The sequence below is a fragment of the Ostrinia furnacalis genome, unplaced genomic scaffold, assembly GCF_004193835.3.
Source record: "Ostrinia furnacalis isolate ACB-3 unplaced genomic scaffold, ASM419383v2 OfSCF2256, whole genome shotgun sequence".
NCBI classification, from domain to species: domain Eukaryota; kingdom Metazoa; phylum Arthropoda; class Insecta; order Lepidoptera; family Crambidae; genus Ostrinia; species Ostrinia furnacalis.
This window is the reverse complement of record NW_021132495.1, coordinates 75,790-102,900: the sequence shown is the minus strand read 5'-3', so window position 1 is coordinate 102,900 and position 27,111 is coordinate 75,790. Positions and strand designations below refer to the sequence as shown.

Sequence of the window (27,111 nt, the reverse complement as noted above, 5' to 3'; positions counted from 1 at the left end):
TGGAATTTTGTAATGCCACCTGGAGGGAAAGTACTCTTAATATTGTAGATAGAAAATTTTTCTCAAAGAAAACATTCCTTTATTTTTGAAAAGAAATAGAACTGCATTCAAAGATTTCCAAAAATTTGCTTGCTACACCCGGGAATCGAACCAACTAAAATCTGTTAAAATTACACCCTGTATTTTTATTGCATCGATCGTTAGGGTCAAGTATAAAGATGAAATCTCTCTAACCAACTTGATAAATCAAATGAAAGGAAATCCATAAAATCTTAAACTATTTTAATCATGTACAGAAAATATTGTACGGTATGGTAGTGAATTTTCGAATAATTTTTGAAAATCTATGAATGCAGTTCACTTTCTTTTCAAAAACAAAGGAATGTTTTCTTTCAGTAAAATTTTCTATCTGCAGTATTAAGGGTACTTTCCCTCCAGGTGGCATTACAAAATTCCACCCTGTATATTAGTTAGCCGCGCGCCCCTGCACAGTTTGACGGTTCACGGGGGCTCGGGGGGCGCGCGGCGCGGCGGGGCGGGGGCGGCTCGATTACATTACATTTTACAAAACGTATAAATCACTCGGCCGGCGGCCGGCCGCGCACGCTGGCGTCGAAGCCGATGTTCCGATCGAGGTATCGTCGCTCCGAAACCTCTCGAAGAGGTCTATTTGATTTGTATGTAGGTGATCAAAGGACACTAAAATAATAATTTAATTGGAGTCCACTTTGATCACCCAGGGCATCATATCCGTGGGTGATCAAAGGATACTAAATTGTCGCTGGAAGTGGACTTTGATCACCTGGGTCATCAAAGCCAGGTGATCAAAGTGGAATAGACCCTCGAAGATGGCCGAGTCCGCCGCGTACGGCGGCCGGGCGCCGGCGCCGGTCGATACATCGATGGTCCGGTCCCGCGCGGGCGCCGAATTCGTGGGCGCTATCGCACGAGTGTAATCGTAAATTCGTAGCTTCCGCACTAGAAGTCAATTCGTCACGTCGCGTGACACACTGAACGATGAAAAAGTACCTTTCGATAGATTCGTGCACTTCGGAGTACCTTTGGTTCTTATACACGTACCTTACGAAGTACACCTAGATTTTTATGCACTATTCCTAAGTAATTTGTAAATTTCTTTATCGATATTTTAACTACTCGCCTCGGCCTTCGCTGACGGCAGTTGCGCAGCACTAGCGCTGCGATATTTCACTAAGAGCACCCTGGATGGGGTCCATCGTGTCCTAATTTCCGGTCTACATCATCCAGTGAAACCGCGAAGGCTACCGGACACGTCACTCCGGGACTAAAAAATGTACGAATCTTTCGAAAAATACCAAAACGTATCTTTCGCATCGCTATTCAGCGAGTGGGTTCGTAGCACAACGGTTCGTAGCACTGGGCGCGTCCGTAGCACTGGGCGCGTCCGTAGCACTGGGCGCGTCCGTAGCACTGGGCAGCTAGCGCGAGGCGTGCGGCGGCGCGTGGAGCAGCGCGCGCAAGGCGGCGGCGGCGGCCTTGAGCGCCGTGACGAGGCGCTAGAAGTCCCGGCCCCGCGCGCGCGCGCCGCCGCTCGCCTTGGGCACGCGCCGCGTCCGCATCTCGCGGTCCACCTGCGGGGAGCGAACAGCGTTATTACAACTATGAAGCCTAAGATACCACGCAGACTGTTAATCAGTAACCCCTATATTTCACCGGGACACCATGGCGGCGCAACCAGTCGCCGGCTACCAACAAAATGTATGCAGCTTTGCGCAACCAAACGGACACCAGGTGAGTAACTCTCTATAGAGCTGCATACATTTTGTGACTGGTTGCGCCGCCATGGTGTCCCGGTGAAATAGAGCCCTAAGAGTCAATGAGCATGTATGAAAATGTGCACATTACACTGATTTGATATCGACCGATTCTTCATACGAGTTGGAAGCCGACTAAAAGTCGGTAGTCTGCAGGACGGAGCGTAACGCAGACTACAAACTCAGAACAGTGACATTAAATCTGCGCAAAGAAAACGCAACAACATCTTGTGTTTTAGACTGAAAACCCAAGTTCAACTTCTCGATAAAGTAAAAATTTGAAGGCACTCGACTTTAGGATCCCAGAACCATTACTACGAAGACAAAGTTGCCGGGTTTCCGTCGACCTACCTCCAGGTCCTCGAGGCGCTGCGTGAGCGCCAGCTTCTGCTGCACGGCGAGGCGCAGCAGCCGGTGGAGCGTCCTCACCTGCCGCCAGCAGCGAGACACTCGGCCCTACCTCCAGGTCCTCGAGGCGCTGCGTGAGCGCCAGCTTCTGCTGCACGGCGAGGCGCAGCAGCCGGTGGAGCGTCCTCACCTGCCGCCAGCAGCGAGACACTCGGCCCTACCTCCAGGTCCTCGAGGCGCTGCGTGAGCGCCAGCTTCTGCTGCACGGCGAGGCGCAGCAGCCGGTGGAGCGTCCTCACCTGCCGCCAGCAGCGAGACACTCGGCCCTACCTCCAGGTCCTCGAGGCGCTGCGTGAGCGCCAGCTTCTGCTGCACGGCGAGGCGCAGCAGCCGGTGGAGCGTCCTCACCTGCCGCCAGCAGCGAGACACTCGGCCCTACCTCCAGGTCCTCGAGGCGCTGCGTGAGCGCCAGCTTCTGCTGCACGGCGAGGCGCAGCAGCCGGTGGAGCGTCCTCACCTGCCGCCAGCAGCGAGACACTCGGCCCTACCTCCAGGTCCTCGAGGCGCTGCGTGAGCGCCAGCTTCTGCTGCACGGCGAGGCGCAGCAGCCGGTGGAGCGTCCTCACCTGCCGCCAGCAGCGAGACACTCGGCCCTACCTCCAGGTCCTCGAGGCGCTGCGTGAGCGCCAGCTTCTGCTGCACGGCGAGGCGCAGCAGCCGGTGGAGCGTCCTCACCTGCCGCCAGCAGCGAGACACTCGGCCCTACCTCCAGGTCCTCGAGGCGCTGCGTGAGCGCCAGCTTCTGCTGCACGGCGAGGCGCAGCAGCCGGTGGAGCGTCCTCACCTGCCGCCAGCAGCGAGACACTCGGCCCTACCTCCAGGTCCTCGAGGCGCTGCGTGAGCGCCAGCTTCTGCTGCACGGCGAGGCGCAGCAGCCGGTGGAGCGTCCTCACCTGCCGCCAGCAGCGAGACACTCGGCCCTACCTCCAGGTCCTCGAGGCGCTGCGTGAGCGCCAGCTTCTGCTGCACGGCGAGGCGCAGCAGCTGGTTGAGCGTCTTCTTCTCGTCCTCGGCGCCGGCCAGCGCCTGCGTCAGCTCGTCCACCTGCGTCACGTACTCCTCGCAGCGCGCCGCGAACATCGCACGCAGACCTGCAAGCAAATACGTAGTTTTTAACCCAGAGGAATTTATAACTCGGAGGAAATGCTTTGCATCCCTGGGGGCAAGGTGGTGTGTGGAATTACCCGCGCTCAAAAAGAGCGCTGCTGTCTTGAAAAGGACAGGGTATACCCACTAAAACTTCCGCAGTGTTCCGTCATCGCACGAGTGGCGGTGTCGAAAGTATCCAGCCGTAGCCTTGGAGTTTCGCGACAAAGCAGACACATTATTTTAAGGAATTGTAACTTTCGAAAGATGCAGAAGCCTGCAGGCTTTTCTAAACATTGGGATAATGTATGACTAAATAACAACGGACACTCAAGAGTCAGGCAAATTATATGTCAACCAGTAAAAATAGAATTCGAGACATGATTCAAAAAAATACTCACTGGAGAATGTAGCCGCGTCCTCCTTGAGCAAACGGAGCTCGTTGCGGAGCTTGAGCATGGTCTCGGTGACGATGATCTTCTCCGTCTCGTACTTGGACTTGAGGTTGGCGAGCGCCACCTCCGCTGTGTTCTTGTTGGACTTGAGGACGGTGCGCAATGTAGCGATCTGTTCGCGCTTCGTGGAGAGAAGCGACTTGAGTTTGATGACTTGTTCTTGGAGTTCCGCGAGCTCCGCACCGCGTTCTTCGGTCTCCATAACTGGGGAAGGGGTGAAGATTAGAACAGGTTAAAACATGCCTTTGGTAGGCTTTGAAATGATAATGTGTCTACTACATTTTTCCTTTTCTTGGATAGTTATAAATAAGAACTATTTAAATACATAAAGATAATGGGTACATAAGAAAATGTCTATCCTATGATTAGGATAAAGGAAAGTCCTGCAAAAGGTAAACAGTAAATAAATACTATGAACTAACTACTGTCCTATAAAATACTCTAACTACTATAATATAAATAGGAAGTTCCTTAATACACTATCTACATAAAATCCAGCTTAAATTCATACTTTATACCATCATCTTCACATAATATACTGCAGCATCAACGCGCACGAAATGAAACTTGTCTTCACCGAGTCTCTTATACTACTCAACATGTTGTCTCCCTTACTCTCTATGCTTCTCACTTCGCTTTGCTTATAGCGTAACACCTTTGCCTGCAGTAACTTTTCCTTCCACAACGCATGCAGATTCAAATCTTTTTGGTTAACCTTTTTCGTCATATAAGTCTTCTTGACATGCGAATAAGGGAAAGTAGTCTTTGACAGCGTTGGAATAGGGTTCTTTTTCTCGTACGTAAAAGATTTGTTGTTCCAACTATCTTTGCTTGTTGCAATTTGAGCATTTAAACCAGAATCGTTTTTTGATATGTTCTCAAAATAGTCTGTGATCTCTTTGACTGTTCGTCCCGTACATTCGGAGCTTTTTGAGTCGCTCAAACATTTGTCGAAAGACTTTAATTGGGAGATAAGTTGTTGAAGTTTTTTCTTTGTATCAGTTACTTTTAGTTTGGCGTTATTTTGCTCTTTCATTTTCTTTGCCAAGCTGGTATTTTGACCTTTATGCTTGCAAATCGAGACTTCATTTTGCGTTGATCCTAGGGAGGGGTAAAGGTTAGTAGGGGTTAGTATTTTCAATCAAATTATAAGACCACTGAGATATCAGATGATCATATAACTTGATAAAACAATCGCTGTTGGTCAAAATAAGTATAAAAATCGACACATACCTAATCCACAATAAAAATGTCTATTGAAAACAATAAAATTTCGTTTAGAAAGATATTGTACGAAGCAACGATTTTTACACTATTTTGTACCAGCATTACACATGGTCACCATATACCGTAAATAAGATACGCCCACAATAGCATCACGTGGACACCATAGTTGGTTTTCACCGTGATTTTGGCAACGACGATGATGAATTTGACTTACCTGTTTGATATTTGGTTTACATGAATGGTAAATACAGCCAGGCTGCTGCCACGGAGTATGTCAACCACTATTGATCAATCGATGGAAGTGCTTAATCCTTAGAAAGTAGAGACCATCGCGTAACGATGTCATTAGCTGTTGGCCCAAGTTCCTCTTGGCCATCGTCTCTAGCGTGTCATCTCCAGGTCGGCACCAGTCGAACGTATCAGGTAGGTATACCAGGACGCTACTTTTCCTACGTTCCAGGTCGGCGACTGTAGAATGTACCAGGTCGTTGACTGTCGCACATATAGATCGTTTCATCCACGAAGACGCGCCCCACCAATTTTTGGTCGAGGTGCGGGGTGCGGGGAGTTTGATCCGAGCAACCCGAGCGTCCTTATTGAAGTGTGCGTGTGCAATTCATGGATAATTTCGCGTGTACCGATAATACTCAAACATTAGCGGAAGAATGGTGTGGCGCGTCTTCGTGGTGAAACGATCTATACGTACCAGTTCCCTACCTGTCTCACTTACCAGGTCTGTAACGGTCGTAAGTATCAAGATAGCACCCAGTACCAGGTCGGTGTCTGTAGCACGTACCAGGTCGGTGTCTGTAGCACGTACCAGGTCCAGCGTTAGTATTACGTGTTATGTAGCTGTGTGTCCCACATACCAGGAGGGTGCCTGACGCAAGCACCAGTGGGCTGAGTGTGAGTTTATATCAAATGTGCTAAATAGTGAGCGCGTTTAAAAAAATTATGAAAATTTTAGTTTTTGAACAATTTCCGCTAGGAGCGCTGTACAATCCGTCATACATTAAATGACATTTTTTGAAGTTTGATAAAAACTCACACTCAGCCCTCAGATCGCTCGCTATCCTTATATCCCCCAACATACCGGGCTGGTGCCTGTTGCGCGAGTCGAGCGCGGTGTCGAGCGCGGCGCGCAGGTGCGTGAGCTGGTCCAGCAGCGTGTCGGCCGAGCGCGCCACCAGCCCCGCGGCCCGCAAGCCTTCCAGCTCGCCCGCCGCCAGCGCCAGAGCCTCGTCCTCGACGGAACGGCCCTCGGAGCCGCCCACTGAGAATTAAAATATACGATTAACGACACTATTGCTACAGACTTCGAGCTCTTTTCACATTTAAGGCTGTGCTCTTCTACGGACCGGCCTTTGGATCCGTCAACTGAAATCATAACATACGATAAGCGCCACTACACTACTGCCATAGACTTGAAGCTCTTTTCACATTACAAGACTTTACGCTAAAATTTGCGCAGGCGCAAAGAATGGATATCAGCTGCCAACCTATTAGTTGCACAGCTACGGGCCACGCAAGTTTTAGCAAAAGTCTTAAAACACACGAAGCAGAATGTGTAATAGTTGATTAATCTTTAACCGATAATTCTAAGGTACACTACGTAAAAAGATTAAAGACTTGGAGCTCTTCACATTCAAGGTACACAAATGTGCTGAATGAAAATTGATATTTAAGTGACTTTGTCATGCGACACTCACCGTCGGCGTGCCCCGCGTGCTCGAGCAACAAACGCTCGGGCTGCGTGCCGTTGACGGCGCACACGTGGTGGTAGATCTGTGCCAGCGTCTCCGCCGCCGACGCCAGCGCCGGCGCCGCCGTCGACAGCGCGCGACCCGCTCCTGGAATATGGAACATGTAGAATTAGCCACACGTAAAATAATGAAGTCGCGATAGCCAAACAGCGAGACTTCTGAAAGAAAAAAATGCGCACACAGTCGACCGCGAATGAAAACAGAAAAGTCTAATGGGAACTATAGCATATCGTGTATCTTGTATGCATTAATACGACTCAGGGATCAGCAACGCATTGAGCGTGCGTGTATTGATGCACGCGACGTGACCGCTGCGAAGCATCAGCAGCGCGATGCTATAAATAAGCCAATGACGTCAACATCTCTCAGTCATCTTATAAAATGTAATGTTATATGTACGATCGGCCGATATACGCCACCCATGTCAGCGTAGAAGAAAGTCAAGCCTGAAGAACGCAGTCATGTAGGTATAGTCTGGTCTGTGAGCACGTAGAATTTTGTCCAATGACCCCAAGCTACCCATCCTTATCGCTCGCGCGTAATTATATTGCTGTCGCGACTGTATGACGGGCGCCCGCAGTGAGTGTGCGAGCACTCTCAACTCATTGGACAAAATTCTACGTGCTCACAGACAGGGCTTTAGCAGCTGTAAAACGAGTCAGATGGTACTTATACGGACTTTTGCGTCGTCTCAATGTCAGTAAGTTTCTTGCACTGCTTCTTCTCAGCACTAGTCCACATTATAGTCCAGGAGCCGTAGCAGCAGATTAAATACAAATGAGTAGGTCATCTTCATAGAAACGCCGAGCGCGGTTTGTATGCGAGTGCGTCAATACGTATGCGGCGCGCACGCACACACTGACAAAATTTTGTGTGGATTAGCGGTGAGGTGCGCTCGGTGCGTTTTTATGAAGCTGACCTACTCATTTGTATTTACTCTGCTGCTACGGCTCCTGGACTATAATGTGGACTAGTGCTGACTCATTTGTATTTACTCTGGTAGCAGGGTTTAACTGGGACGTGTAAAAGAGCTTCTTAAGACTTCTATGACAAACTGTATGTGACTTTGTTGGTGTACCTAATAAATAAATAAATAAACCCACCGCCGGCCAGCGTGCGCAGCAGGTCCGCGTCGGCCTGCAGCGCGGCGCAGCGCACGTCGGCCTCGGCCAGGCGGTCGCTGAGCTGCGCCAGCTGCTGGCGCTGGAGCGCGGCCGCAGCTAGTGTAGGACGAGGGGCGACACTCACCGCCGGCCAGCGTGCGCAGCAGGTCCGCGTCGGCCTGCAGCGCGGCGCAGCGCACGTCGGCCTCGGCCAGGCGGTCGCTGAGCTGCGCCAGCTGCTGGCGCTGGAGCGCGGCCGCAGCTAGTGTAGGACGAGGGGCGACACTCACCGCCGGCCAGCGTGCGCAGCAGGTCCGCGTCGGCCTGCAGCGCGGCGCAGCGCACGTCGGCCTCGGCCAGGCGGTCGCTGAGCTGCGCCAGCTGCTGGCGCTGGAGCGCGGCCGCAGCTAGTGTAGGACGAGGGGCGACACTCACCGCCGGCCAGCGTGCGCAGCAGGTCCGCGTCGGCCTGCAGCGCGGCGCAGCGCACGTCGGCCTCGGCCAGGCGGTCGCTGAGCTGCGCCAGCTGCTGGCGCTGGAGCGCGGCCGCAGCTAGTGTAGGACGAGGGGCGACACTCACCGCCGGCCAGCGTGCGCAGCAGGTCCGCGTCGGCCTGCAGCGCGGCGCAGCGCACGTCGGCCTCGGCCAGGCGGTCGCTGAGCTGCGCCAGCTGCTGGCGCTGGAGCGCGGCCGCAGCTAGTGTAGGACGAGGGGCGACACTCACCGCCGGCCAGCGTGCGCAGCAGGTCCGCGTCGGCCTGCAGCGCGGCGCAGCGCACGTCGGCCTCGGCCAGGCGGTCGCTGAGCTGCGCCAGCTGCTGGCGCTGGAGCGCGGCCGCAGCTAGTGTAGGACGAGGGGCGACACTCACCGCCGGCCAGCGTGCGCAGCAGGTCCGCGTCGGCCTGCAGCGCGGCGCAGCGCACGTCGGCCTCGGCCAGGCGGTCGCTGAGCTGCGCCAGCTGCTGGCGCTGGTGCGCGGCGGCGGAGTCGGGCGGCGCGGCGGCGGCCAGCTCGCCGAGCGCCGCGCCGAGTGCCTCGAGCTCGCCGCCTGACACGCGCCACCAGGTTAACCAGCGGCCGGCGCGAGCTGATATGCCGCCTTCGACTTTCTCGTCCTCCTGGATGTACACAGCAAAAGATCGATGAAGAATGCGAAGAAATTAAAATTGACGTTAAACGTCACGTCTGGGCGTTAGAGAGGGCAACACTTGTAAAATGCCAGTGAAACAGCAGCATATGTTTCAACAGTATTAACAGAACAACAACATTGACATGTGACAGTTAGCTTTACTCTTGCGTGTTGCACAGCAAAACTAATGAAGATTTTCGCCCGTATTCACAAACGATGTTTGCTTAAGTGAAGCCGCAAATCGTACGCATAACATTGAATAGAGCTCTGTGATTGGTTCGTATGTCACCCTGTGAGTTCACGCGCACTGTGAGACCTCATAGTAATGTTTGAGAATACGGGCGTGAGACATTAGAATATCAAGGAAAAGTATTCTATAACCCAATATTAACTCATAGGTCTCATAGGCCACAGAATTTTTAATTTTTATTAACTAATAATAAGATCGAAAATATTTTTTTGTATAACATGTTGTGTACTAAAAGGGTAAAATTAAATGTGAGTATCATTGTGCACTGACCAGGGGCGCACAATCGCTGTGCAGCGCGTGTAACGCAGTGACACGGGAGGCAGCGCGCGTGAGACCGGCACGCAGCACCGCCGCTGCCGCGCTTTCGCTCTCCGCTGTTGTCTGTGCCGCTCGCATCGATGCCGATAGTTGCGTCTGCAAGCGATAAACAACGTTAAAACAATGGAGTAAGGGTAGTTTTATGGTAGAGGAATTACGCTGATAGCTGTGTCTGCGCACGCGATAAACAACGCTAGAACAATGTGGTAAGGGTGGTTTTGTGGTGGAAGAATTAGTTATGGGCGCAAAACTTCAGCCGCCACGCTCTCGCTTTCCGCAGTTGTCTGTGCTGCTCGCATCAACGCTGATAGTTGTCTGCAAGCGATAAACAACGTTGTAACAATGGAGTAAGGGTGGTTTTATAGTGGAGGAATTAGCTCTGCGCCGCGCATATCGTAATAAAACAAAGTGGTAAAGAAGGCTGGTTTTAGGCTGAAAGAAATTAGTTTTACGCATGCACGTATGATCTCGCGAGGAGCGTATCACGGTTTTACACTTCAGATCTACGCTGTTAATACAGCCAGGTTTTGAGAGGCGTTTGATTTGAACAGCTCACTTCACGCCTGTCACTGCTTGTTAAATGACTTTGACTGTAGCGTCAAATAATTCGTAACACCCAAAGTTGCCAAAAAGTGCGCAACACGTCTTTGTTACAACTGGAATAAGGTCGACTTTTAGGCCACTTTGGTCACGAACTACACTGGTCATCATAAAAATCGGCCCACCCGCGACAAGCACTTTCAAACGTATGCATCCCCACTTCCCACCAATATTACTATAACTATATTACTATTTAAAAGCCTAGTTCTAAACTTAATTTCATTAAAGGAAAGGTTTTTCCCCCAAAAATGTGTCTGTAGAAGAATCCAGAGTCACTTCTTCAAAAAATAGGTAGTTACGCTTGAGCCAACTTTTATGGCTATAAAACTGTTAAGTTGGGATTAATCGCTATCCATCTGTTAAAGAGGACACGTGAGATCAATATTTAGTTTTATAACCATAAAAATTGGTCTAATTGATCCCAGAGGTGAGCCCAAAGTGAGGTCTTTTTTTAAGTTTTTCAAGTCACATTTATTGTATATGTTTATCGTTTTATTAAATGTGTTTTTCTTTAAGGATATTTATTGGGCTTTCAAATAACACCAATATTGTTGGGGCACCATTATTGTGTCAAAAGAAAATCTTTAAAGTTCGCGTCGCGGGTGGTGCGATTTATTTGCTGTCGAGTGTATAACCCCGTGCCACATATGCGACATGGCATATAGAGATGGGTTATACTAGGTAAATTTGATACTAGGTGCACCTATTCCTAGTATTTATTAATACTTGATCCAAATACCTATTCCAAATAGTACGTAGTAATTTAGCATACTGGACGCGACTAGTGCGGACTAATCCACGTAATATGACTTGTAATATGATTGTGTCAGTAGAAACGAGTTTTCCTGTAAAACGTAGGTGGGCCGATTTTTGTGATGACCAGTGTATTTGACGCCGAATGTATAAAGTTCTTACGTTCTCGTTGTGCGCCTGCTCCAGCTGCTTCTCCAGGCGCGAGATCTCGTGCAGGTGCACCTCGGAGAACAGGTCGGCGTGGTGGTCGCCCATGGCCGACGCCAGCTCCGCCGACCCGGAGCCACCCGGCTCGCCTTCGTCCTCTGTGCTGTCTTCTGGCATTCCTGAGAAATAAAGGTCATTATTGTTAGATAATTTAGTTTTTAAGTTATCATTTTGCAGTTATAATATGCTTTACTACTATGGTACATCCACACTGGTCATCTTGCTCACCTTCCTCTTGAGTGAGCAGGATGTCGAGTGTGCCGCGCGAAGCCATGCGCTCAGCGTGAACGCACCACTAGACTACGTTCGACGAAAGCTCTTTGGAGCTGCAGCTATAATAATTTGTAGACGAACACAAAGCTCATAATACTGAATGCCATAGGCCAATCATTGGGTATCAAGCTCCTTCTTAACAACTAACTTGGCCTCCCTTTCAGCCTGAAGCACTTGCAGCGCTTCGACCAACTGCCGCTTAACTCGATGTAACTGGCTATGGATACACATACCTCGTATACTGAATGCCAGATTCGTGATTTTGTACGCGGCCTCCCTTTTGGCCTGCAGCGCGTCTAGCTGTCACTCAACGCGATGCAACTAAGACTATAGTCTGGTCTGCGAGCACGTAGAATTTTGTCCTCAAGCTACCCATCCTTATCGCTCGCGCGTAATTATGTTGATGTCGCGCTCGCACACTCACTGCGGGCGCCCGTCGCACAGTCGCGACAGCAATATAATTACGCGCGAGCGATAAGGATGGGTAGCTTGGGGTCATTGGACAACATTCTACGTGCTCGCAGACCGGGCTTTAGACGCAGTTACAGTAGATTGTATACAAACACAAACCTCGTATACTGAATGCCAGATTCGTGATGTTGTACGCGGCTTCCCTGCTGAGATGCGCGTCAAGCTCCTTCTTTGCGGCGAACTTGGCCTCTCGCTCAGCCTGCAGCGCTTCCAGCGCTTCGGCCAGCTGCCGTTCAGCGATGCGGCGCAGCGCTGCCGTCTCATCGGCGGCTGCGCGCGCGTTCTCCGCCTCCTCACGAAGTTGTCGCACTTCATGCTTTAGGCCTTCGAATTCCACCTGTGAATTAATGTGATATCTTTGAGAAAAATAATAGTATTGATTGGATCTTTTGAGTGACAGAAACTGATTACTTGACTAATCCTACCACTGCAACTCTTGTATATCCAGGTTCTACAGTTTGGCCTTCAATGAAACCCAACCAGTGAAGATTGAGTAGTCCCGGGGATAGATTGCTATCTTAGTCCGCAAATGAGAAGGATATAGAAAGAGTTCGAATATATTATTGAATTTTCGGCTTTATTTTAAGAATGAGATATATACTATACACTACGGAAAAATTTACTGATAGAAGTGGACCTCACCTGTGACGACTGGAGCGCCGAAACCTGTTTCTGCAGCGATATGTTCTCGTCTTCCAGATCCCCGATGTCCACCAGCAGTCTCTGCTCGCGTTACTTGGCTTCCCTTAGCTCAACGCGCAGAGCCGCTCGCTCGGCCTCGCGCGGACAAATAGTGTCAGGAGTGAACCTCACCTGTGACGACCGGAGTGCCGAAACCTGTTTCTGCAGCGATATGTTCTCGTCTTCCAGATCCCCGATGTCCACCAGCAGTCTCTGCTCGCGTTACTTGGCTTCTCTCAGCTCAGCACGCAAGACCGCTCGCTCGGCCTCGCGCGGACAAATAGTGTCAGGAGTGAACCTCACCTGTGACGACCGGAGTGCCGAAACCTGTTTCTGCAGCGATATGTTCTCGTCTTCCAGATCCCCGATGTCCACCAGCAGTCTCTGCTCGCGTTACTTGGCTTCTCTCAGCTCAGCACGCAAGACCGCTCGCTCGGCCTCGCGCGGACAAATAGTGTCAGGAGTGAACCTCACCTGTGACGACCGGAGTGCCGAAACCTGTTTCTGCAGCGATATGTTCTCGTCTTCCAGATCCCCGATGTCCACCAGCAGTCTCTGCTCGCGTTACTTGGCTTCTCTCAGCTCAGCACGCAAGACCGCTCGCTCGGCCTCGCGCGGACAAATAGTGTCAGGAGTGAACCTCACCTGTGACGACCGGAGCGCCGAAACCTGTTTCTGCAGCGATATGTTCTCGTCTTCCAGATCCCCGATGTCCACCAGCAGTCTCTGCTCGCGTTACTTGGCTTCTCTCAGCTCAGCACGCAAGACCGCTCGCTCGGCCTCGCGCGGACAAATAGTGTCAGGAGTGAACCTCACCTGTGACGACCGGACCGCCGAAACCTGTTTCTGCAGCGATATGTTCTCGTCTTCCAGATCCCCGATGTCCACCAGCAGTCTCTGCTCGCGTTACTTGGCTTCTCTCAGCTCAGCACGCAAGACCGCTCGCTCGGCCTCGCGCGGACAAATAGTGTCAGGAGTGAACCTCACCTGTGACGACCGGAGCGCCGAAACCTGTTTCTGCAGCGATATGTTCTCGTCTTCCAGATCCCCGATGTCCACCAGCAGTCTCTGCTCGCGTTACTTGGCTTCTCTCAGCTCAGCACGCAAGACCGCTCGCTCGGCCTCGCGCGGACAAATAGTGTCAGGAGTGAACCTCACCTGTGACGACCGGAGCGCCGAAACCTGTTTCTGCAGCGATATGTTCTCGTCTTCCAGATCCCCGATGTCCACCAGCAGTCTCTGCTCGCGTTACTTGGCTTCTCTCAGCTCAGCACGCAAGACCGCTCGCTCGGCCTCGCGCGGACAAATAGTGTCAGGAGTGAACCTCACCTGTGACGACCGGAGTGCCGAAACCTGTTTCTGCAGCGATATGTTCTCGTCTTCCAGATCCCCGATGTCCACCAGCAGTCTCTGCTCGCGTTACTTGGCTTCTCTCAGCTCAGCACGCAAGACCGCTCGCTCGGCCTCGCGCGGACAAATAGTGTCAGGAGTGAACCTCACCTGTGACGACCGGACCGCCGAAACCTGTTTCTGCAGCGATATGTTCTCGTCTTCCAGATCCCCGATGTCCACCAGCAGTCTCTGCTCACGTTACTTGGCTTCTCTCAGCTCAGCACGCAAGACCGCTCGCTCGGCCTCGCGCGAACAAGTTAAGTGTCAAGAGTGAACCTCACCTGTGACGACCGGAGCGCCGAAACCTGTTTCTGCAGCGATATGTTCTCGTCTTCCAGATCCCCGATGTCCACCAGCAGTCGTTGCTCCCGTTGCCTGGCTTCCCTCAGCTCAGCGCGGAGCGCCGCTCGCTCGGCCTCGCGCGTGGCTTTGTCCACGCCGAGCTCCGAGCTCTCGGCGAGCAAGCGGTCTCGCTCGCTCACCACGCGCTCTAGCTCGTGACGTAACTGTGAAAGAAGAAAAGGACTTCGTTAATAAAATATATACGAAATTAAACCTAAGCGTTGCCTATAAGGAACCTTAACAAGTTTAATGTTTTTGTCATATTAGCGCTTGGAGACCAACTTTGGCAAGTACTAAGAAGAAGCGCCGTAAATAATTCAGTCACCAATGTCTACAATGCAAAGGCAATTGGATCGTTACGCACGAGGATTATAGTCATGACGAAGATTGAATTCAAATGCTAGAAAGTTACTTTTTCTAAATTAGATACCTAGTCTATATATATAAAAGAAAGTCGTGTTAGTTACTCCACTTATAACTCAAGAACGGCTGAACCGATTTAGCTGAAAATTGTCAGGGAGGTAGTTTAGAGCCAGGAGAAGGACATAGGATACTTTTTATCCCGTTCGAAATTAAAAAAAAAGTCTGCTTATTTATTGCCATTAAGGCGGAACAAAGTTCGCCGGGTCAGCTAGTTGTTTCTAAAAGCTTTGGATATGCAGCGATTTCACTATAAACTCAAACCATTGCATTGGCTGCGCTATATTCGATTTATTTAAGTAAAGAAACGTGTTCATTGAGCGCATCGCTCTCAGGCTTAAAGCCGATAGACATTTCATTAGTTCACATGAACAATCTAACCATTCCATTGTAGAAATTCTATTGCAGTTTCAACGAGGAATAGTTCCACTTATCCCCTGAAGATAATGATGAGAGACATATTCATTTTACACGGACGTTCTAGACAGCAAAATTATTAATGAGACAGAAATGTACACTTGGTTTACGTCTGAAACTCTCATTAAGAGCACTGGACGTATACCGCTAACATAGTTTCATCCAATTAGCCTCATACGAAACCAGCGTAAATACACCCAAGTTGTACCTGAGCAAATAGCGCTCCAAAAGGCTAGGCCGACGCTGGCCGGCACTTTGCTGATTGCTCCTGTCTAGCTACACAAATTAGGGGCGAGGCGCGGCCGACATAAAATTTTGCTGACGCGATAATATTTGAGCTGCGAGCTCGTAATGAAAAATACTACCTCGGATTTTTCAACCATAACTCTACTTCGGCGCTTTTAATTAAATTTCAACCTTAAATCAGGTCAAGGTTCGACACCTGTGATAAACTCACACCGTTCCCCAGTGTAATGCTGAAAAATGACAAAAAAAATCGAAGTACCCATATTATTTTACGTTCGGAAGTTTTTCTCACGTAACGTTTTTTAGTCATTGGTAAGTTATTGCACACGCAAGTTGTTGTTGTTGTTGTTTCAGCCAAATGACGTCCACACGCAAGTAATATCGAATAATTTTTGTACCTTTTAAATCAATAAGAACATTATATCGCTAACAGTTTATTTTGTTTCTCTATTATAGTAATACAAAACATAGGCGAATAAATTATGATGATTACGAGTACGACCAAAAAATTTAAATGAATGCAATTTAAATACACACTTTCATCTGCTATGTTAATCCATAATAATTAGTCTAATTTTATCAGAGAAAATCTGAAATAAGTGGAATGTAAAAGAGATTCAAGGCAGAGCTCGCGCCGAAAGCATTTACATTAATTATATACTTTGTTACTTTTTCAGATATTACCTAACACAGTGTTGGTAAAAGAATTTTAACGGCAAAGAATGAAACCATTTAGGGCCCAATGTGAAACAGTTACAAAATGTAAAGAATGCGAATTACTGTGAAGGAATTAAACGCTGAAACAGATAACAAATGCATTTTTCCGTTATCGCTCGTTCCAGCACAACGAATAAAGAAACAATTGTAACATAATCGTTCGTATGTGATATAGGTTTTAAATCTGCCGAAGAATAAAGCGAACTGCTCATGTATTAACGGCGGACTGACACGCGTCTACAGCAGGATGATTTATTGACACGCGAGACAGATATTTGTAAAAATTATGTATCCCTTGACGTGTTTCAGTTGATAAAGCCAACCCATTGATTTTATTTTTTAACAAAGTGAAAAAAAAAATGCTTTTTCATACAAACAAGAGCTTGAGTAAATATGAAAAAGAGTTGGTACCTACTTCAATTTTGTATTTTCGCTACTGTAAGGAACATATCGTTAGTTTTTGTGCGATTAGAGAAAAGTAATTATTTTTAAGAACCGATTATAATTTAAAGTATCGTAACCAAGAGAAGTAATAAGATATTTTCACACAGCTACGTGAGCGTGAAGCCGGTCCCATTTGTCTCATACAAATGTCACACCCAATGGGGTGTGACATTTGTATGAGACAAATGGGTATAAAAAACTAAATGTAGCAACCGATTATCCTTTACTCCGTTTACTCGGATAGCAGTGCCTGTGATTGAGTTAATTCTGTGTCTCTAGATGTGTTTAATTGAAAATTTTGACATCGGGTTTTTAAAATTATTAATTACTAGCTGTGCCCGCGACTTCGTCCGCGTGGAATAATGACTTTGGGTAGGCTTTAGACTTTTAATAATTTAGTCTAATTATTTTACAAATAGCTTTTTCCCGCGACTTCGTCCGTGGAGAAGTCGAAAACGTTCTCATACGATTATTTTTAAATGTTTTAACGTTATTATCTAAATGTTTGAATACTTTTAAAATATAAAAATCAGGTTAAATAAACATGAAAATATTTTTTTCTTATATTTTATGAATATGCAGCTCGGCCTTTGATCCGGTGAAAGTTACTCGGTGGTATTATTTTTTTACAACGAAATCGAAAACTACACCTACCGCAGTATTATTGGTAAACTTTTTTTTATATTTTCCTACGGGTGCTAGAATTACCAAGCTTCCAGCATGCCACTGGCCGTGGGAGAAGGAGCTTTTCCTCAAGACTACTCCCACTACCTCAAGGGCCTCCGCCAAAACTCTCGCGCGAAAATGAGTTTATGTATACAGCGCAAGCAGGTGCCCGCGGCATGACTTTCATGCATTACTATGCATTGTTGGGCGAGCGCACGCAGTTGAAACATTCTTCATTGGTGCTCCGCTCCTATTGGTCTTAGCGTGATGATATATAGCCTAAAGCCTTCAGGAACTAACGGGCTATCCAACACAAAAAGAATTATTCAAATCGGTCCAGTAGTTCCTGAGATTAGCGCGTTCAACCAAACAAACAAACAAACAAACTCTTCAGCTTTATAATATTAGTATAGATGGTTACCACTGAATTTGGTCGAGTCCTTCAATGACACCCCAGCTTCCTTCTCGTTAAGTTAAAAGCCTTTATTTCCCATTTGACGAAATAAAAAACCACGATTCTATCATTTCTATGCATTTCCTTAAGTCTTCATCTTAAAACGCTGATCTGTCACATTAAGCACCGATAATACGTTACACCTCCGTCTCTAGGTCATAAAGTTCACTACTACCACTACCATATAGGTCATAAAGGTCGAGATTTCGTACTTAGACAGCACAAAAAGGAATGAATGAACGTCATTTTATATGGTGTATGGGGTATTAATATTATTTAAAATGCAGTGCTTCTACAAAGAAACCTGCGTGGTAAACTTGATCAATAAAGAACTTGCAATGTCATAGAAATGACGTATCGTCCTTGCAGGTTGAGTCAGTCAGGCATGCATGGCTAAAGCAAACTACTGATAGCGATAACAGAATCGACCTATATAATACGTCATTCATACAACCTTATTACCTGATAATTTTAGCAGGTTTCACTTTTAATTACACTAGGCTAGTTTCCTTAAAAAAAACTTTTAGTCCGTCAGTTACATTATCAAAAATACTGAACAGTCTGGACACGTATATTTTTATTTGTCAATCATAGTGCGTTGAAGTTCCGCGTGACATCACAAAGTGCTACAATTTTAAGCACGCCTCGACGTGACGGGCCTCTTCTTATGAACTTTGGCGCGCTTTATCTCTTTCAAATTAGTATGGAAAAGTGAAAAATACGTGTCGAGTATTTTTGATAAGTTAACTGACGGATTAATTCAAACTCTTGCTTTTTACCCAGAAAACATCCCTATTAATAAACTATTTATATGTAACCCTTCATCATACGGATACTCGATATTATGCATTTTAATCTTGAGTACATCATACTGGATTTCGGATGCTTCATACTATACATATACAGAGGAGGGTGTGAGTAATTGAGTTAAAAGCAGGAGACTGGACGAGAACAATTGCAGGAATTTACACTGCCACCTTAGTCATGCACTAATGTAATGTATTTTTGGGTATGTTGTCTTAGGAATACATACTAAAATGAGCTGTATTATGATTTATGAATGCTTTATTCATTGAGAATCGGATTAATAGAGCTAAAAGATATCATTCATCTTTAGATATTAGAAACGCCCCCAGCTATAAATCTATATTTCTTAACAAAGTATCTCTTCCATTTGCCATTTCTCACAATAGAAAATGGCAAAATAAATAGCAAAACTATATTTGCTACAATCAAATGTTTGGAAATTATTATGGAAAGTGACTATAAATGGGCCCACAGCGTGTTCCCTTGGCTGAGGTCCAAGCACTAAACAACTGTCAACAATGTTCCATTATCTGAGTAAACACAACATGAAATATGAGCGGCACTTCGGCAGGCCAGCCCGCACGACGGGACACCAAATAGATAAATACAGTACCTCGTCGCCCCCATTCATCTTCAGCGTAATTATTGTCGCATTATTTATCACACAACATACACTTGGCACGATATACACCGCACGCTTTTCAAGACACTAATGCACTACGTTTGTGCATTTTTTAAAATCTACACACCATTGAGTAATGCGTGAAAACGTGAATCAAGGCCGGGCAAATAAAAATGTATTTCTGGATCAGTGTTATGGATTCCCGACGGCTGCGCTTACGCCATTCGCGGCATTACATCACGCGCGATAAAGGTCTTTTTGGTTCACGCTCATATTGAACCGTGATTAAGTTGTGATTAATGATGATTACTTTAATATTTCCGAGAGTATTAAAACTGAGTGCAACTGAATATTTCTTCTTAAAAGAAAATTGAGTGCGTTAGGAGGCGTCGACTCGCGCGCACTGTTCGAGGGCCGACCGGCGACCGATGATTCACATCAATTGCTCCCGTTTCATTAAAATGAGCGTAGGCATTCGTCAGATGCGTCTGGGGAAACGAAATTGTCTAATGAGAAAATGACGCGAGCGACTCCCATGCAGGGGCTTGTGAACTGTGCCAACTTCCGCTCGCTAATCAATCGCACATTTTCGCGTGAAAAACTTGGAAAACCGGTTTTTATTATCATTCCGAATTCTAAACTTGATGGAAATTACTATTCAATTTGATGCATGTTCACTTGCTACTGCCTACATCTGTTTTTCACATTAATGAAAATTATTGAGATTTTCCAAGCCTTTTCAAAACTTTTGCTATTAAAATAGAATGAAACAGAACAAACATTTAAATATAATTACAGATTTTAACCGTCAATTAAATAACACAATAATGCCTATACTCCTTAATGTTCCTTCAGTCGGATATCCACCTACCACATTATGCTTAATGATCCATTTAAGATTGATAACCATTGAAGCAAAATAGATCGTGCCGTTTATCGATGACGTTCTTTAATTATGATTAACTTCAGATTTTTTTTATTGAGAACCATTGATACATTTTTTGTAAAATCTACTACCTTTAAGTTAGTGACTGAGTTTGCATTATTTATTTTAGAACTAATTAATAGTCCTTAAGCAGTAGTAGGCTAATTGTGTTGCGACTTTAAATGCATGCGACAAATTCCAAATCCAGCAACCGCAACGGCTACATGGCTTGGCGATTTGAATACTATGAACTACGTCAGATGTGGTTGCGGGTTCGAATTCCGATGGCCGGTATGTTATTAAGTACATAAATAAACGAACGTTTACACGCGAAGATATTTAAATGATTTTTAAGAATATATAATTTTATATAATATATTTATCTAGTCACCACAGAAGAAGCTCTGCTTTTTTCAGACCAGGTAATTGTTATGATAGTTGAAAGTTATGACTGTGGTTATGACTGCTGTTTAAGAAACGGCTGCTTACAAAGTTAATTCATTCCGATATTCTCAACTTATTCCCATAAAAACAAGAAAGTAATAATAAGTTATGAGTATCAAAGCCTCGTAGCGTAACGACCAAGGTAATAAACGCAGAAAGTAGAATTAAAACGCGGTATTTCAGCAGGATCTATGTAAATTGAAACATTTTGCAAACTGCGTTTGCGTTTGCTTTTATTTACGTAATATCATTATTAAAATGAGTTTCCTAAAGTACTTTCCATAGTGTGTATTGTAAGAACACATAACATTCGCGGGTGGGTGGTTCTAATTCTAACTAATGTATGCTGAAAAATGGTAGAACAAAGATGAAAGTGTGCTTCAGGGAGAACGTTTCATAGCGCAAGCCCACAAGTACTGGAGTAGAAATTAATGTTATAATGTCGAGAGTCTAATCCGCGACCAAACAGTAGATATTTATTTTATTTGGAATGGCAGATATCCGTTTGCTTTTGCGTGAAACTATAAATTAATTTAATGGTTACTAACGTCTCAACTTTGGTCCGCGTTACACCCACGATTATTAATCTTCTTGCAACAAATTGTGCAGAATTACAGAACAAACCGGGTCGAATTGGCGACTCGATTAATTTCCAAGAATAACATTTAGGTTATTTTAAGTTTTCAAATATAGGATACGATAGGACTGGCATGTCTATACATAGAAAAAAGTCCTTAAATTTTATTAGAATAAAAAAAAGTTTTCAAATACAAATAACTAATGTGTTTTTTCTCAATTAATACCATCCCTAATTTCTTTTCAACAAGAGTGATTGATTATACAAGTGTTTATCATGACCACATTTGTCTTAGTCTTTTTTTTTAAAATACCGACATTTTATACAGCGCCATCTAGTTTCAGAGTAAACTTGTACTTTTTAACCAACATAGAACACACCCAATATTTAGGTACACATTAGTTTTTGTTATCAGAATAGTAATCTCTGGCATAGTAGTCTAGTATGCAAACCACTATGCCAGGTCTAGTGCAGGATGTAGGGTACACTAAAGTAATCACTAAAATGTACCATACACCCCATATGTAATATACATATTTTTTATTTATAAAAATCATACCTGTTTGGTCTCACCCTCCAGCTCCAAGATCTGAAGGGTGAGCGAGCTCTCCATGGCTGCCGATTCGTTGAGGAGGGCATTTTCTTGTTCTATTCCACTTCTTGTAGTGACTTTTTGTGTTGTGTCCAATTTCATAAGTGCCTGTCAACAAAAAAACTACATTAAGAAAACAATAATCATAATTAGATGGTTCTTGTGTCATTCACATGAAATGAATACATACCGCCCCCCCCCCCTTGGTTTAAGTTTGTATTTGGTTTATAACAAACCTACAAATTAATGTTATTCTGAAGTTGGCTCAAAATCACCAAGGTTGCGAATTTCAAAATCGGTTTTGTGACAAAAAAAATTGCAAGCTATAATGATGACTATTAGTTTTTTTTTTGTATATAGTATAGTTTTTAAGTTTGTAAATTACCTGTACAAATTTAGTTTGTTATTGTTTAATAAAGCGAACGAAAATAAATTAATTTAACACAGGTACGACTGTACCCAGTGTTGCACTATCAAATGTTTATACTGTTCCTTAATTTGTGTATTTTTAAACCTTGACAGGGCAGCGCACAGAATTCTTTATTTTTTTAGTAATATTGCTTAGTAGTAAATATCTTGCAGAAAACCATCAATTCGGGAACGTTTTCCTAAGTTTCATAAAATCCGCAAAAACCAAACAAAGCGCATAATTTGAGCTTTGTTTAAAAACATGGGTATATTATGTATCTATATTGAATAAGCAATAATGAAATCAATACATTCAAAATTTTCTACAAGCAAAATACGTCAAAAAATTCAAGAAGTTGCTATTATTGCGCATACAATTTAAGAAATTTCAAAATATTTAAAACTCTTTTAATCGAATTAACGTAATATGTACAGAACAAAAGTTCTGTAATGTAATAAATATATACATAATATTGGAATACCTCCATTTGTGTGTATTTTATTGAAATATTGTAGCGTTCCCGAAAATGATCAATCGTTCCCGGAATGACAAAAATGTTCTCGAAATGATGATATTGATATAATTAGGTAGAAATAAGGAAATATTTTAATTATAAACAACGATTTAAATAACTAAGTTATTTATTTATATTGCCATACTGTTGACAGTTAAGAAAAACTACTCTTACTATTAATAAATTATTTTATAATTCAGTGTTAACATCTTCATAAATCAGTCTAGTTAAACTTCTATCGTTCGTTCGTTTCAGCCAAATGACGTCCACTGCTGGACAAAGGCCTCCTCCAAGGTTTTCCACAATGCACGGTCCTGCGCTGCCCGCATTCAGGCTCTTCCCGCGACCTTTACCAGATCGTCGGTCCACCTAGTAGGAGGCCTGCCCACGCTACGTCTTCCAGCCCGAGGTCGCCACTCGAGAACTTTTCTGCCCCAACGGCCATCGTCTCTACGAGCTATATGCCTCGCCCACTGCCACTTGATTTTAGCAATTCTGCGACCTATGTCGGTCACTTTGGTTCTCCTGCGGATCTCCTCATTTCTGATTTGATCACGCAGAGAAAGTCCAAGCATCATCGCCCTTTTGTTACACACAGATCTCAAAAAGGTTACTACGATTTCTCCATCATCATCAGCGACACATGTCTGGCAGGTAGCAATATATCTGAAGCAAACATTTGGCTTCTCAGTAGGAACTTTAACAAACTAGAATGTTCCAGGAGATACGAGATTTGGATGTATATTTTCTTTGCCATAAGACGTATTTGCTTCAACATCAATCTGTTTAACTTTTATCTGCTGAATACGAGATATTGTATCTAAATCTTCGTTTTCCGAAGAAGATGAACAGTATACAGATTTATAAATGCTTACTCAATTTTTTAATCTCAAATCTTTATCTGTGATCGTGGGCTCTTCGTTAACAGGAGATTCAATTGCAGGCATAAAAACTTCCTCAGGTGCAACTGCACTCATATTACAAATGCTTGAAAGCTTCGACAGTTTTAGCTCTTTATGAAAATGTTCGTATCGATATAATTGTATTAAACAAAACGTCTAGTCCTTTTTGCCAGTACTATTTTGTGATGTCCATTATACCTGGAATAGTAGCCAGAGACTTTGGAACGCGGTTTTTTTCCTCAATCACGTCGTCTACTGGGATTACTTTTACTTCGATAGCAGCATTTTTGAACAAATCGGCGAATTCTGAGGCTGTTCTAACATTAGCAACAAGACATGTCTGTCAGCTGTTCTTTTTAGGCATCCTCCTACACCATCCATAGGGCCTTTACCATGACCTATATTATCTACACTATAATATTATAAAGAGGAAAACTTTGTTTGTTTGGTTGTAATGAATAGGCTCAAAAACTACTGGACCGTTTTTAAAAATTCTTTCACCATTCGAAAGCTACATTATCCACGAGTAACATAGGCTACATTTTATTTTGGAAAAAATAAATGTAGTCCACGCGGGCGAAGCCGCGGGCGGAAAGCTAGTCTATAATATTATCTGTCCTTAGTCCGTTTAATTTATTTCTGCTCTTCAGTCATCTTATCCAAAAACTTTCTTTTTCTAGCATTCGCCTTTTCCCTTTGGCGCAAATAAGCTGCACTATCCTTTTTAAGCTTTTTTTGAGGTTTTTTTTATTTTTTTCCTTATTAGGAGTTTCCATTATGCTGTAATAATAAAAAAACAAAATTTTAATATAAATTTATTAAAAAATTGTAAATGATTCGCACTTAGAAATAATAATCATCATTCCGAGAACGCAACAGTCATTTCGGGAACGTGCCATCATGTCCGGGAACGTTTCCGAAATGACCGTTCACGAAATGACGATTTCAAATAAGCGCACGCTTTGATTAGACGGCAGCCATCTTAAATGCGATCTGGGTTTGTCAATAGGAAAATATTTCAGGTTACTTTGTTATTTCGTGTCGTAAAAAAGAATTTCATCAATAATTAAATGTAATAATTACGTTCACGAAATGACGGACTATTGATGTACGCTCTACGAATAATGAATTGAAAAGTACTTACCATTTAGATTTATTTTATTTGACCATAAATACTGTGACAGCCCGCTTTGTTATTGTTTTCTTCCTCGACTGACGTTAGATACCGAATGGCTGCATACACTTAAAATAATTTTTGATCGATTTATCGATACGTTCACTGAAATGACTTGTGCGGTATCGGACAAACTATATTGAACATTTTTATAGTTAAAAATAAATAATATTTTGGTATCCTTTTTGAAACTAAATTCTGTATAAAAAATACGGTGTATTAATTCATGAAATGTGTAAATTACCTTAAATTGTTATATTAAATTTTGAACTTGTTGCTGAAGATTGTACATTATGACGCGTTCCCGAAATGATTATCCATGCATGTATATTGATTTTATTTAAAATTTGCTTTATTAATTAGTTATATTGTTTGATGTACACACAAAACAGGTTAGTTGAAGTAATTTATGATTTTTTTTCTCTCAAATAAGTCAAGATTTAAGACATAAAATTGCTAGCAAAGCCAATTCTGCACCTTGGTGATTTTGAGCCAGTTACACTGCAGTAGTTAGTATCAGAATTTTCTCAAGTAAAAGAGAGCAGAAACCTTTTACATAAAACTGAAATGTATGTCTTTGTGGGACATTAAGGCTGGGTCGCACCATCAAGCCAAGCATCACCTGCAAGAAGTCTTAAACAAATGTCAAAAATCTGTCAAACTCCAAAAAAAGCACCGGTTATCTATTGGGTTTTTAAAAAAAGGGAAAAGACTACAACATTATCTAAAATACTACTGAAGCGGACTAAAGTATGTGTCTCCTTGAACACTTGACATTGGCAGAATCACTGCGGCAATAAATCCGCAGGATAGTCCAAAAAAAAGTTACCATTAAAGTGGTGCAACTCAGCCTAAGATAGCCAAGAAGTAATTATATGTTTAAGAGCTATAAAATGCTTCATTACATACATATTAGTATTTATATTTCTATTTATTAAGAATATTTGTAGAAATATCTAAAATAAAGTTTTATTATTTAAAAAAAGTGACACTGAGATGGTCAGACTAATTATGCGTTACCAACAAATGCCTGTATTTATAATTTTTGTCTTATAATAACTAATAAATCATTCTTAAACAGTTTAAACAGGCTATAATGAACAGCTCAAAGAAAATATTATACCAAAGCACAACAAAGACGCTACCTATTTAATAAAACACATTCATTGAAGGTGTTGCAAATAATATTTAGTTTTTAAATAGTTATTACCTAGATTTTATCATTGTATTTACCAACTGTACTAAATAAATAGAATAAAATTATAGAATAGAATAAATTGTAAGACCTATAAATGTGAATGCTAATGTGGTTATGCAATAAAAGTATTGAGTATTGAGTAAAAATATTTGGATTCATATCTATTCTAAAAAAGTTGTAATATTTTTGCTATACTAAAAACTTTCCTTGTGAAAACATAACACAATCTATGGAGGCAGAAAGTTACAAATTGATGGAATTGTTTTAATTTACTGGTTTAATTCAATGTAAAGGAAAAACCCGTTAGTTTATACATTACTAAGTGATTCTGTGAAAGAAATTCACTATGTAGGTTATAGTGAACAAATATTTTCCACTGACTGCAACTTTTGAAAGTAGTTCAAAGTATGAATACAAAATTGAAAAAAGACGTTAAAAATTTCAGCTTCTGCACGATTTAATGTACTCATTAATGCATGAAAAGTGAAAAGAAAGAAACAGAATGTAGGCCACTAACCTCTTGTGTGATTTTAAGTTCATGTCTTGTGTTCTCGTAGATGCTTTCCAATTCATCGTATCTCTGCTGCAGGGCGCTCTTCTCTTCCAGGAGCACCAGCCCGAGCTGCGCTGACTGTATCTTTTCGCTGCTGGCCTGGTCGAGCTCTCGGCTGAGCCTCTCGATCTCCGCCTGCAGCTCGATCACGGACATATCGCTTTGGGCCGTGGCTGCCATTGCGACAGTTAGACGGCCGGGTGTGTAATCTTCATAAACAAAGTAAATAATCTCAGAAAAACAACGATATAAAACGTGTAAAATCAATTGTTTCTACATTCTCCCAAAAGTAAAACGTCTTGACAGCTCGTGGACAGTTCGCGTAGTGATGTGATAGTTCATTCATCATTCACCATATCGACATTCACTTGCATTCACTGCACAGATATGGATTAGAGTAGATACAGCAAGTTGATCGTCAAAGCGTGCCATTCCGATATGTCCAAATGGACATACATGGTCGAGTGATGTTCATGTATAGCCTGACCAGGAACATAAAAACCCTCGCCATGTTGCGGAAAACTAATGGTACTAATTTCTTTTAATGGCAACAGTAACTGAAAACTTCATTGACATGTCACCTTGCATGTCAGTCTATTGTTGTCAAAGTGTAAACAAACTTTATTTTAAATGTTTGCAATTGATTTTGTGAATTAAATTGCTAAAATATTTTTATAGTCGTGAAAGAAAAGTGGTTCACTATGTGTTAATGTATTTGTCGAAGAGAAATACTTAGGGTTCGGACAATATTTTCATTGAATAATGTTTCCAACAAAG

At 43.9% G+C, this 27,111-nt stretch overlaps 1 protein-coding gene across 1 annotated transcript; it reads right to left on the bottom strand.

The window, feature by feature from the left end:
• Positions 1-202: 202 nt before the first annotated feature.
• BicD (Microtubule-associated protein Bicaudal D) lies at positions 203-26,678 on the bottom strand. Its single transcript, XM_028307481.1, has 12 exons — positions 26,299-26,678; positions 21,552-21,692; positions 14,193-14,417; positions 11,938-12,175; positions 11,050-11,213; positions 9,487-9,630; positions 8,706-8,955; positions 6,679-6,819; positions 6,063-6,242; positions 3,689-3,946; positions 2,145-3,292; positions 203-1,610 (listed from the first exon to the last, which is right to left on the bottom strand). The coding sequence occupies exons 1-11, from the start codon at positions 26,512-26,514 to the stop codon at positions 2,982-2,984; spliced, it is 2,268 nt and encodes a 755-aa protein (XP_028163282.1). The 5' UTR covers positions 26,515-26,678; the 3' UTR covers positions 203-1,610; positions 2,145-2,981.
• Positions 26,679-27,111: the final 433 nt, after the last annotated feature.

What these genes read in the sequence shown, in the direction of transcription:
- BicD (XM_028307481.1), bottom strand. Translation starts at nt 26,514, where the DNA reads ATGGCAGCCACGGCCCAAAGCGATATGTCCGTGATCGAGCTGCAGGCG. An exon ending in AGCAGGCGCACAACGAGAAC is followed by an intron (nt 9,631 to 11,049) that starts GTAAGAACTTTA and finishes TATCGCTTGCAG; the next exon opens with ACGCAACTATCGGCATCGAT. An exon ending in GCACGCGGGGCACGCCGACG is followed by an intron (nt 6,243 to 6,678) that starts GTGAGTGTCGCA and finishes TTTAATTCTCAG; the next exon opens with TGGGCGGCTCCGAGGGCCGT.